The sequence below is a fragment of the Danio rerio genome, chromosome 15 (genome assembly GCF_049306965.1).
Source record: "Danio rerio strain Tuebingen ecotype United States chromosome 15, GRCz12tu, whole genome shotgun sequence".
NCBI lineage: Eukaryota > Metazoa > Chordata > Actinopteri > Cypriniformes > Danionidae > Danio > Danio rerio.
The window spans coordinates 45,679,086-45,691,676 of record NC_133190.1 but is presented as its reverse complement, the minus strand read 5'-3'; the positions used below and the strand labels follow the sequence as shown (position 1 = coordinate 45,691,676).

Genomic DNA, 12,591 nt, shown 5'->3' with positions numbered 1-12,591 from the left:
TCATCAAACCCTTGGGAACAACTGTGGTCGGAACCAAAGTTCACAGGTCTGTGTTATCTGAACTCCTATCAAGCGGTGGACTTCTTCATTCTGATTGCTTGCTGCCGAACCACGTCATAGCTCATTACCATAAAGTTGACTTGATTTCAACTCTCCTCGACGCCCACGCCAGTGAAGACATGCCGCGCAGCTCCTCGCTGCCGACTCTCATTGAAATTGAATGACTTCCGGCTACTTTGATGCTCTCAACACTTTCGGTGTGAACGTACGGAAATGAAGACAGTAGAAGTCAATGATTTGAATTTTTTAGCCTGACACGTTTAGTACTCCAGAATATTTTCGTAAAATAAAATATATTGGCTGTGTCTGAAATCCCCTACTACTCAGTAGGTACTGCATTTAAATTTGAATTTACTACTCGACCGATAAAAAAAGTATGTTCTATACAGTATTAATCTAAGTTGTATGAATGGAGCTCGGACGTACTATATCCGCTATGATATCATGATCCAGTGACATACACGCTTGACTACTATTCGTGAATTCTCTTGCAGTGCATCATATAGCATAGCGTCTATCACATGCGCACTTCAGAATCTTGCAAAAAGTAGTAAGTCATCCGAGTACTTCTCGCATACTGGTTTTCAATCTCTATGAATTCGGACATACTATTCGGCTCACATATTGTTTTTAGCGTATTATATAGTATGGAAGTAAAAGATTTCAGACGCAGCCATTGTGTTTAAAGTGGAAAAAAAATCTTGTTTTTAACCAGAAATTTAAAAGGAATATATTTTAGAGCAGTAATCACAATATTTTTGTATCCAAGGTTATCACACCATTAGAATCTTATATCTTGTATGTGGGAGGGTGCCTCCTTGTAATTTCTGACTTAAAAAAAAAATAAAAAAATAAATGTTTGAAAGTTAATATTTGACAAAATGTTAAAAGGTAGGCAAGCTAAAAAAAATCTAGAAATAATGTATTTATAACCTAGCCACCCCAAAAATATTACTAGGACACACAGAAGTAGATCGCAACATCTCACATTAGAGAACTAAAGCCACCTTTCCGCTGCACACGACATTTGGACACGACTATCGGAAAACGCCCCCTTGTGGCAGTTGCACAGAATTTACAGTTTTGTCATGCACCATGGGAGAGAATAAAGGAGTGCAAAAACAAGAGCCTTTATTCTCCATGCGTTGAATGAATGAATACTAGAAACTCATTGACCTCATTTAGACTTATTTAAAAAAAAAAAAAAAAAAACTCCTATTTCTAATCTCAGCGCATAGGAACCTGCTTGGACAACACTGGAATACATCACATCCGGTCGACATACAACCTAATTGCAGGAGTTCAAATCTTTCAATGTATCAAAAGCTTAAATAGGATACGAATTTTCCATATACAGATATGACTGAAACTCCCGAACTACTCTCTCTTGCAAATGAATGACTTCCGGTCTGTGGCTTGTCGTTTGCAGTGGAAAGGCGGCTTAAGGTTCCATCCAAGTCAATGGAGTGCTTTGGATTGTTTTCTCCCTGGTGGGCGTGGCTTTCAGACTATGACGTGTTGAGCTCTGTCTCTATTGGAGATGCAGCCTCAGGCTAATCAAGAGGGGTCTGGATGCAGACCTGGTGCAGTGCAATCTGAGCTGCATCCAATGCTATTTAATGCGCTCATCTAACCCCTACACATCACAGTGACGTCACTCACTCCATTGAGTGCATTGTGTCTGACATTGCATCGCTGAGTGATGCAATCTCAGCTTGCATCAAAATGGCTGCATCCAGATACTATTTGCAGCCTTTCAAGCAGAGAAATCTCCTCAGGTGTTTGCATAATAATGCATTCAGAAGTTTTAAATCTTTATAAAAGTTCACATTGTTGTTGCAGATGTAATATAACATGGATATATATATATATTTTTTTTTTTTTCAAGTTTTTTCAAATTTTAATTAACATCTTTGCCAAAGCTTCTGCACTGTTTCAAGCGTCAGCCATTTTTGTAGTTTGTTAACACTCTTTACCCACATTTGTAGTTCTAATTAAATTCTCATCTAACACAGTGATATGGGCAATATTAGTCACTAGACTACAGTAAGCATGGAAATAGTAGACCATAACCTTGGAACACTCATTTCAAGGAACCGTGATTTGGGATGCACTCATTTTGTTTTCCAATATACTTCAGGATGGATAGTATGCGAATTGGGACACAGCATATGATTATCTCCCATTGCGAATTTTTTACCTAGCGATTAACAGTCTATTTAAGCCAGTTGATGCTGATGCTGATGTATAACACAACATTTCATGCTTCATTCACACATCTACTGTAAGCCGGAGAGCATATTTCTCTCTGCTGCACTGTAAACAAAGGCATGGATGTTGTGAAAAATACGCAAACGCTAGTCGTCTTTTCTTGAAAATGCAGATCAACTGTGTTGTTTTTTTCCTCACAAGACATTCGTGAAAAGAATAGGACATCCTGATCCGCTCTCAAATAAATAAATTGCTCATTTTCACATTAAAATATCACGCAAGACCCGACACAGGCAGCCATCACTATTCTCACAGAAACTCTCATCTTGTCCCTTTAAGCAACAAACATTGTAAACTTCAAATTCATGCATGTCTTCAGAGTCAAAGCATGCCACTACAGATCTGTCAATATAGTTCTCCATCATGCATTTCGAATGACTAGACCACAGACAAAAGTCCAGCCCTGAAGAACAGCACAGGTACAGTACACACACGCACACACACACGTTTTTTTTTTTTACAAACACCTACAGACAGATGAGCCGACGACATAAAAACACGTCAATTCTCCGTAACGTACGTACAAACACAATCCTGAGTGCTCCACGCGTAAACAACAATTTTATTGTGAATCTGTCAGGGACCAATCAGCACCACGCATAATAATCAGCTAAAAGAACCAATCAGTGCGCAGCTCAATAAATCGATCAATCGCTGTAGTTCAAGCAGCCCCGGACAGGTTCACACAATGCCAAGAAACTGTACAGGGACTTGTCATGAGAACTCGTAAATGAACGCGAACACGCATCAGGTTTTTTTTTTTGCACCGTAATAACGTTAACAAATCATTTGTCCTTCTAATAAACCTGTATTTACAAGATAAACTCCCACAGTTTAGTTTGAGGAGACCGATGAGCCACCGCAAACATCAACAGAGACATCTTTTATTTCCTTAACGTGGGAAAGTAACGATTCCTGTACTCCGATTCGACATGATGCTGGAGATATGAAGACGACGATGCGTTTCTTTACGCTGACACTTTTAAAAGCGAACACAAAGAGAGTTCCGTTGTCTCTAGGCGACAGAAATGAATGAAGATTCCAATCGTGACGTCGTATGATGAGAGCAGTGTTCCATTTTAGAAGATTTCAGTTGTAGAGGCATCATAACACTGAGCGGATATGTGTTCGTGTGAAACTAAATGTATATGTAGTATACTCTTCAAATTGTCCCTGCCCTACTCTAGCCTAAAGTTAGACTACTTTTCTTACTATTTGACAAACTGTAAACAATTTCTACCATTGTAGGGCACAACTGAAAGAACTGAATCACTCGGTGGTGATAACCCGTCCAGACAGCGTAAAACAAATATTTTGTTATTGTGATGTGATTCTCTTTTGATTCTAACACTGTCAACTTGGTGCACATTGTTATTTAAACGGGGTTATTTCTTAAAATAATAAGTATTAGAGAATGACTTATTCACTTTGCAGGCTCTGAAGTAATTCCGCATGCTTGAAGTCCAGTGTGTTGCCCAGTCTGTCTTGGCTTTAGCTCAAGATCTCTGTGGTTGTATTGTACAATCTCTCAAGCAGCGATCGCTTTAGATGCAGAGAGCTGAAGCAAAACTGCTGATCTGTTAACGCTTGTGCATTTTTATTAGCGTCACTATAGTTCTGAGGACTCTTTTTTAAAATCTCTACTCTGATTAATTGTGCCCTTGAACCATAAATAAAAAACTGTTTAGTGACAATGCAAATTGAAAGTCAATTCTTCCCTCGAGACCAAAAGATGTAAGACTAATTTACAGCATCGTTCCTTTTTTAACTACATTACACTCATCGTTGCCCTCTTTTGCTACATGCTTTGCTTCCTCATCTTTTATTCCTACAACTTCAGATTCTCTACCGATATTAGTAGTGCGTTCAGCAATTCACGTGTTTTCCTAAAGTGTGTGCAAATTTGTGTGTCACGTAAAACGGAGCCTCTCGATTTGAGGGTAAACATCAGTGCATGTTGGAAAAGAAAGCTGTTCAGAAGCCCTCGATGTGGCAGTAGGCCTCCAGGCTGGAGAATAGGATGTAGAGGAACCACAGACCCAGAAATAGGAGTGTAGTGAGCAGTCGGGAGACTCGAGGGCCGCCCAGCTCTCCTCCGATCGACGGCCGGCGCCGGAACAGCAGCACCGCCATGCAGATGAAGGCAAAGATAGTGAAGAGGGTGACGGAGAAGGCCAGAGAGCCAGGGTCCACGTTGAATCGCTTTCCCTGGACGGCCCAGTACACGGCTGCTACCGACCAGGCCACTCCGATACCCAGAAACACATTGACGGCATTGCTGCCAGTGACGTTTCCGATGGAGGCGTCTGCGTACTGATCTTGCTTTGCAGCCACTTTGCTGGCAAATGTGTCTGAAAAAAATAAAGAAAAAAAATTAACATTAGTGGTAGAGTTGCATATCAATACGGCTCAACAACAGATTTTCTCAAAAAACGAAGTGCTTTGGAAAGTTCTTAGACATTGCATAATGGGATCTATTATGCAAAAATCATATTTATATGAGGTTTAAACACAGTTGTGTGGCAACAGTATGTGAATATGAAAGCATTTAGGCTTTTCTGTAAAATATAATGATGAAGTTGCGGTGGGTTATTCGGGATGTGGTGGGTTTCTTAGGTTATTAAAGATGTTTTTTGTCACTACTTGTTTAGCCTGTATTAATGCATTCAGTGTAACGCCTGTTTCACACCACAAGCGTCAGCGGCGCGTGAGCAGAGCGTAAGCAGAGCGTATGTCGAGCAGTAGCAGCACGCAGGTGTTTGCCTTTCACATCAGCTGCGTCTACAGCGCGCAGCTCTTCGGCAGCTGCAGCAGAGATCAACCTATCTCTGTCTATTCTATCTAGTTACCCATGTCCCCCTATTTACAAATACACTTTTTAAACTTTTCATCTGCACCAAGGCCCCTCCTATGCTGTTTCTTTAACCTGCAAATGTTTATTTTACAAATGTTATAGATCAAATAGTGATGTATGCTTCTCAAGCTAAATGAGAAGTGTCTACAGTCTGAAGACAATCGCCTGTGATATCATTTCATTTGTTTTTTGATTGTCAGGTTGCTGTAGACCTAGTTATAATAATATTTATGCAATATAGTTATAATGATATTTATACATGATCAAACTAGTGTTACTTTCTTCGCTTCAGTGATGTCCAGCGGCAGAATAACAGCTCGTTAATTCATGCTCGTGCAGAGGATGAGACGGACAAAAGTAACCAATGCATGCCCTTCTTTTACTTATTTTCGTGTTGTCAGATTCACAGTGCAAACAGCTCCCGGTAGGAATAACTCGAGTGAACATAAAACAGCCGATTAAAACTTTCTTTCTCTGCTCAGCTGCACAGAACACAGCGAGCTCACATAATCCAGCATGCGTGTCGAACTACACTACCCACAATACACTTCGCTATGGACTACAAATCCCGTAAATATTCTATTTCCCCTCTCCTACAACACTAGTGTGCAACTTAAGCAAAACTGATACTAAAATTGTTTTACATTGGGTTTTGTAGTTCGGGCCTAAATAAATGTTTGTTGCCGTTTTTAATCGTTTTAAGTTTATTTGAATGACTATATATAAAGCATTTGACATTATTAACGCATTTATTGGGTAAAATTGCTACTTTTTACTGTCATTCAATGTGTTTTGGTCATTATCAATGCACTGTCACTTTAATTGAGCGTGAGCAGCGCGTCAAAAATAGACCCAGCGCCGAAACTATCGCTGCACTGCTGCTTCGGCGACGCTCACGCCTCGCTCTGACGCGCTGTTGCTGCGTGCGGTATGAAAGCTCTAATCTGTTAATATGGACGCCGAAAACACACGCGCTGCTCACGCTCTGCTCACGCGCCGCTGACACTTGCGGTGTGAAATAGGTGTAAGCTGCAGGATTAATCATAAAAAGATCGGGATCTCAACACCCACGCAACATAAATGATAAATGATGGTGATGATTTGCATATGTTTATTAATCCTTTGAACGTAATAAACACCATTCAGTTTTATTTGTTGTTAACTAATTGTACTCAGAGGTCGGTAATAATGAGTTACATTTACTTCGTTACATTTACTTGAGTAAAATGATTGGGTAACGCGTACTTTTTGAGTACATTTAAATATGTGTACTTTTACTCTTACTCAAGTAAACTATTAGAGAAAAATCAATAGGTCGCTGATTCGAGCCTCGGCTGGGTCAGTGGCATTTCTGTGTGGAGTTTACATGTTCTCCCCGTGTTAGCGTGGGTTTCGTCGGGGTGCTCCGGTTTCCCCCACAGTCCAAACACATGCGCTATGGTTGAATTGGGTAAACTAAACTGTCCGTAGTGTGTGTGTGTGTGTGTGAGAACAAGAGTGTATGGGTGTTTCCCAGTGGAAGAGCATCTGCTGTGTAAAACGTATGCTGGATATGTTGGCAGTTCATTCTGCTGTGACGGCCCCTGATTGATAAAGGGACTAACCTGAAAAGAAGATGAATGAATGAATAAATAATTAATTGGTTTGTTGTTGTTGTCGTATTCCCTTTTAAAATAATTAAAAGGGTTCATTTACTTCTACTACATCTACCACGCAGCAAGACAATGCCCAGATATTTTATTTTAAGAGGTTTTATGTCAGATTCTGTTCGTGAAGCAGAATTATTTTGAGACTAATTTATTATTTAATTTAGCATTTTATCCAAAGACTCAGACGCTAATTGCAAAACACAGTTTAGCAGCTAATAATGGCCGTGTCAGAGCTGATAATGGTAATGAGCCAATGGGATGCAGACTAATGCAGTTATGTGTGGGAGAGAGAAAGACAGTGATTCAATCTCTGGGAAAGATCAGGTGCTCATTAAGAGGAGCAGAGAAACAGCGCTTTAAGATGCGATTTGTAAGATTATATAAAAATAAAATAATTATTATATAATTATTTAAAAAATATATAAAATATTATTCATTCATTTATTTTCCTCAGGCTTAGTCCCTTGTTTATCAGGGGTCGCCAACTATTCCGGCATATGTTTTACGCAGCGGACACTCTTTCAGCTGCAACCCAGTACTGAGAAACACCCATACACACTCATTAACACACACACTCATACACTACAGCCAGTTTCAAGAGCTCACACTTAGCTGATGATTGATTATAAAGCTTGTTTGGCATGTTTTCCTGGGAGAGAGCCCTGAACTCATAAGATCTTTGAGCACAGGGCTCCCTCCTGTTTGAAGGCGAGAGGGGAGTTTAAGCTCAGGTAGATCTCGAGAACTCCCCTAATGTAGTAGCTAATGAACAGATAGTGATCGCTCTTAAGAGATAACTACTTACTAGGATCATGTCTATGGTGCCGATTTGGATTAGTCAATTAACTTAAGTTGCATGTTTTTGGATGGTGGGAGGAAACCGGGGAACCAGGGGGAAACCCACGTGAGCACGGGGAGATTGTGTAAACTCCGCACAGAAACGTCAGCTGGCTTGGTAAAGACTAAAACTAGTGACGTTCTTGCTGTGAGACAACAGTGCTAAAAACTGAGTCATTGTGCCACCCATCTAGGAAAAGAGAAGGAGTAGGGGTGGAAGGAGAGGATTCTTCAAAACGAAGATGGCTATGATATGGAACATAGGGTAATTATAGTGGCTTAGGAATCGTCTGATTGGAGAATCATTAATTAAATAATGCAGGACCAGCCGCAAGCAATCATAAGCATGTGATCCTCTCAAAATTCGTTTATAAATAAACTTCACTTAGTTTTTACAATTCTCCTATAGCGCATGTGTTTTTCACTGTGGTACATTCCACGTCACCCCCGGTGTGTGGTACATTCCCTTTCCGTAAGGAATCTGTAATTTTAACTTTGTTTCGGGACTTGTAAAAGTGTTTTGCATCTTGTAAATCTTTTTCTAAAATGTAAATTTGTTTCATCATTGGTAAAATAGTTTTTCCTATGTAATTGTGTCTCGAGCTTCGTAAAAGTGTTTTGCACTTTGTAATGTTGTTTAGCACTTCCTGGCCACCGTAGTTGCCACTGCTATGCTATCCTAAAAATGAGTCATAGAGATTACGTAAAACATCAAATAAAAATGCACATTTCAAAGCACTTCACCAGACCCTTAAAGTACACATGAAATCAGAACTAACCATATGGATTTGGTTAGCTCACGTTGCTAGTTAGGTGGTAAACAATTCATCTGTGCATGTCATTAAGAAGAAAAAACAATGCTTTGCCCTTGTAAACTAAAATTAAAATCTGAAAATGCACTTCCTGTTTGTTTTCAGTTAAATTTTCAAATTAGGTCAGTCTGAGGTATTGTACTGCCAGCTGGAGGGGCGTGGTTAATATTTTAGCCACGCCCCTCCAGCTGGCAGTTTTGACAACAAACAGAAATAGTGTGCAGGAGGAGTTTGTTAGGTTGTAACAACTCTCCCCAAACCCTTTTCCCTAAGATCTTTCTGAATGAAATGCCTACTTTACTACTTCCAATCAGCTCGCAGTAGAAAAAACAAGCCACGCCCACTGTTTTCTCATTCAATATTCTGTTTCTCTGCATTCATGAAGAGCAAAAATAAACTTATTTTCATCTGTAACCTACTTTACAATAAACACCATATGTCGGTAATGTACTCAGTCATGTGTAGTAATAGCAGAGAGCGCACCTGGTATGGAAGTGCCGAGCGCCACAAACACCACGGCGGTGACGGTGTCCCGCAGGCCCACAGTGCAGCCAAAGTGCGACGCCAGATCCCCGATGACGGCCGTCAGGAGCCCGATCACCGTGATGGAAACCACGAAACAGGCCCAGCCGTTCCAGTACTCGGTGGGAGGAACGAACGCAAACAAAACCTTCCAGAAGACCGTCAGAAAATGCATGACGTAATCAGAGCAGGACGGCGGATGCTCCTCTCGACCCTCCTCATCATCTTCATCACCGTCACCTGAGGAGAAAAGGCGGCAATCAAAGGAAGCTTTTTTTATATCCACCAATGCAAATTCACGCACAAAAAAAACATTTAATCCTGCAATACTTAAAGAAATTGAACATTATGTGATCATCAGTGGTTAGCACTTCGCCTCACAGCAAGAAGGTCGCTGGTTCGAGTCTCGGCTGCTTCAGTTGGCACTTTTGTGTGGAGTTTGCATGTTCTCCCCTTGTTGGTGTGGGTTTCCTCCGGGTGCTCCGGTTTCCCCCACAGTCCAAACACATGTTCTATAGAGGAATGCGTTAAACTTAATTGGTCGTAGTGTGTGAGTGTGAATGTGTGAATGAGTGTGTATGGATGTTTCCCAGTATTGGGTTGCAGCAGGAAGGGCATCTGCGGTGTAAAACATATGCTGGATAAGTTGGCTGTTCATTTCACTGTAGCGACCCCTCATTAATAAAGGGACTAAGCTGACGGAAAATGAATGAATAAATGAATGAACATCACAAAATTTTTTATTTTTAAATTTAAACCCTTGAATATTTTGTCATTTCACAAGGCGCTTTCTCTTTTGTTTTGTTTTTTAGCATCCATACTTTATACACTAACCGGCCAGTTTATTAGGTACACCTTACTATTCCTGCTTCCATGTTGTTAATGCCGAACTCTGACCCTGCCATCCGAATGTCACAGCAGAAATCGAGACTCATCAGACCAGGCAACATTTCTCCAATCTTCTATTGTCCAGCTTTGGTGAGCAAGTGTGAATTGTAGCCTCAGTTTCTTGTTTCTAGCTGACAGGAGTGGCACCTGGTGTGGTCTTCTGCTGCTGTAGCCCATCTGCCACAAGGTTGGACGTGTTGTGTGTTCAGAGATGCTCTTCTGCAGACCTCGGTTGTAACGAGTGCTAATTTGAGTTACTGGTGCCTTTCTATCAGCTGATACCAGTCTGGCCGTTCCCCTCTGACCTCTGGCATCAACAAGGCCCACAGAACTGCTCCGGATATTTTCTCTATTTCTGATCATTCTCTGTAAACCCTAGAGATGGTTGCGCATGAAAATCCCAGTAGATCAGCAGTCTCTAAAATACTCAGACCAGCCCGTCTGGCACCAACAACCATGCCACGTTCAAAGTCTTGAACTTAAGTCACCTTTCTTCCTCATTCCTATGCTCGTTTTGAACTGCAGCAGATTGCCTTGACCAGGTCTACATGCATTAAGTTGCTGCTATGTGATTGGCTGGTGAGAAATGGATGTATTATGTACAATGAGCAGTTGTACATATTAAAGTGGTCAGTACACAGTTGAAGTCAAAGTTATTTTCCCTCTAGTGTTTTCTTTTTATATATATATATATATATATATATATATATATATATATATATTTTTTTTTTAAGGAATTTTTCACTGTATTTCTTATAATATTTTTTTTCTTTTTATTTGTTTATTTCGGCTAGAAAAAAAGCAGTTTTTAATTTTTTTTATCATTTTAAGGTCAATATTATTAGCCGCCTTCAGCAATATTTTTTCGACCTGCACTTTGGGAACCACTGGTCTACAGAACAAACCAATATTATTCAATGATTTGCCTAATTACCCTAGCTTCTCTAGCTAAACTATTCACCCAAGTAATGCCTTTAAATGTCACTTTAAGCTGAATACTAGTGTCTAGTAATATAGTAAGTCAAATAATATGTACTGTCGTCATTAGCAAAGATAAAAATAATCAGTTAATAAAACTATTATGTTAAGAGTATTTATTATTATTTTGTTTTCAGTACACCCCTGACAATCTTTCTTTGTATTCTGTATTTATATTGTTCTATATTCTGTTGAAGCAATAACAAGATATAATATACAAAGAAAAAGCAGCAGTCATTAACAGTACAAGGCAGCAGAGGGCAGCAGAACACCACTGAGAAACACTCCACTAATATCTGCAGAAAAGTGAAGAGAGACGTTTTACTTGATAAGTAATACATAGGTAAAAGCAACGTGCGAATTACAGGGGGGATTGGCTCCTAATTAACGCTTGATTTATTTGAAGCACTTCAAAACAATATATATGGTTGTCAGCCCTTTAATACTGAAGAATAGTTCGCTCTGATGTGTATTTTTAAATAATAATGTTAATAATTAAAGCAGTAGATAATATAAACATGCAGTTGACCACCCCTATAAACGGTCCATACCATTGTGAATGCATCATCGAGCCAATCAGTCTATACGAGACAGAAATCATTCAGCAATCTGAACCGGCAGATCTACAGCACAGATGGACACCGTAAGTGTTCACAAGACTGTTCTCTCGTAAAATATGTGTGTTTCTACATGTAGTCTAAAAGTAAAGTCAAAGGTGGGTCAAAATACACTGAATATCCCTCAAAACACTGAAAACGTGTATACGTTATATTAATAAATTATATATAATTCAAATAAATACATACATTTGATTCACTGAAACTGATTCACTAATATTATATTCATTCATTTTCCTTTAGCTTAGTTCCTTATTCATCAGGGGTCGCCACAGCGGAATGCGTCTACTGGTAGGCTCAGAAGGCTGTTATCATCCATCCACATGGTTAATCAGCTATACAAATAGAGAAGACTCCAGTTTCAGACCTGTTTTTACATTACTGTGATGGTTGGGTTTAGGGTTGGGGTAGATGTTAATAAAATAAAAATAATGGGAATATTCATTCATTCATTCATTTTCTTGTCAGCTTAGTCCCTTTATTAATCCGCGGCCGCCACAGCGGAATGAACCGCCAACTTATCCAGCAAGTTTTTACACAACGGATGCCCTTCCACAACCCATCTCTGGGAAACATCCACACACACATTCACACACACACACTCATACACTACGGACAATTTAGCCTACCCAATTCATCTGTACTGCATGTCTTTGGACTGTGGGGGAAACCCGGAGGAAACCCACGCGAACGCAGGGAGAACATGCAAACTTCACACAGAAACGCCAACTGAGCTGAGGATCGAATCAGCAACCCAGCGACCTTATTGCTGTGAGGTGACAGCAATACCTACTGCTTCGCCCTAACTGCCAACGTATCCAGCATATGTTTTACACAGCGGATGCCCTTCCAGCTGCAAACCAGTACTGGGAAACACCCATACACACTCATTCACACACATACACTACGACCAATTTATCTTATTCAGTTCATATAGCGCATGTCTTTGGCTTCTTGCTGTGGGCCACCGTGCATCCCTTGACTCCATCTTCCCAATAATAATCCAGAAGAATCCCCATAATCTTCCAGAATAATCCCAAATCAGGCACAATTAATGAATTGTTTCCAAATAAAGCTGTTCAAGCTATCTGGTGAAATCAAAT

The 12,591-nt window shown here is 40.1% G+C and overlaps 1 protein-coding gene across 4 annotated transcripts in view; it reads right to left on the bottom strand.

Moving 5' to 3' along the window:
- Window positions 1–3,576: 3,576 nt before the first annotated feature.
- Window positions 3,577–12,591, bottom strand: part of slc8a2b (solute carrier family 8 member 2b) — a 211,636-nt gene continuing 202,621 nt past the window's right edge. For 3 of the 4 annotated variants that reach the window (XM_068213574.2, XM_073923170.1, XM_009291910.5), the window contains 2 exons: window positions 8,967–9,245; window positions 3,577–4,682 (listed from right to left, as the gene is read on the bottom strand). In XM_068213574.2, the coding sequence (XP_068069675.1) occupies window positions 4,306–4,682; window positions 8,967–9,245 (656 nt within the window). In that variant the 3' untranslated portion in view covers window positions 3,577–4,305. 4 annotated transcript variants of the gene reach the window in all.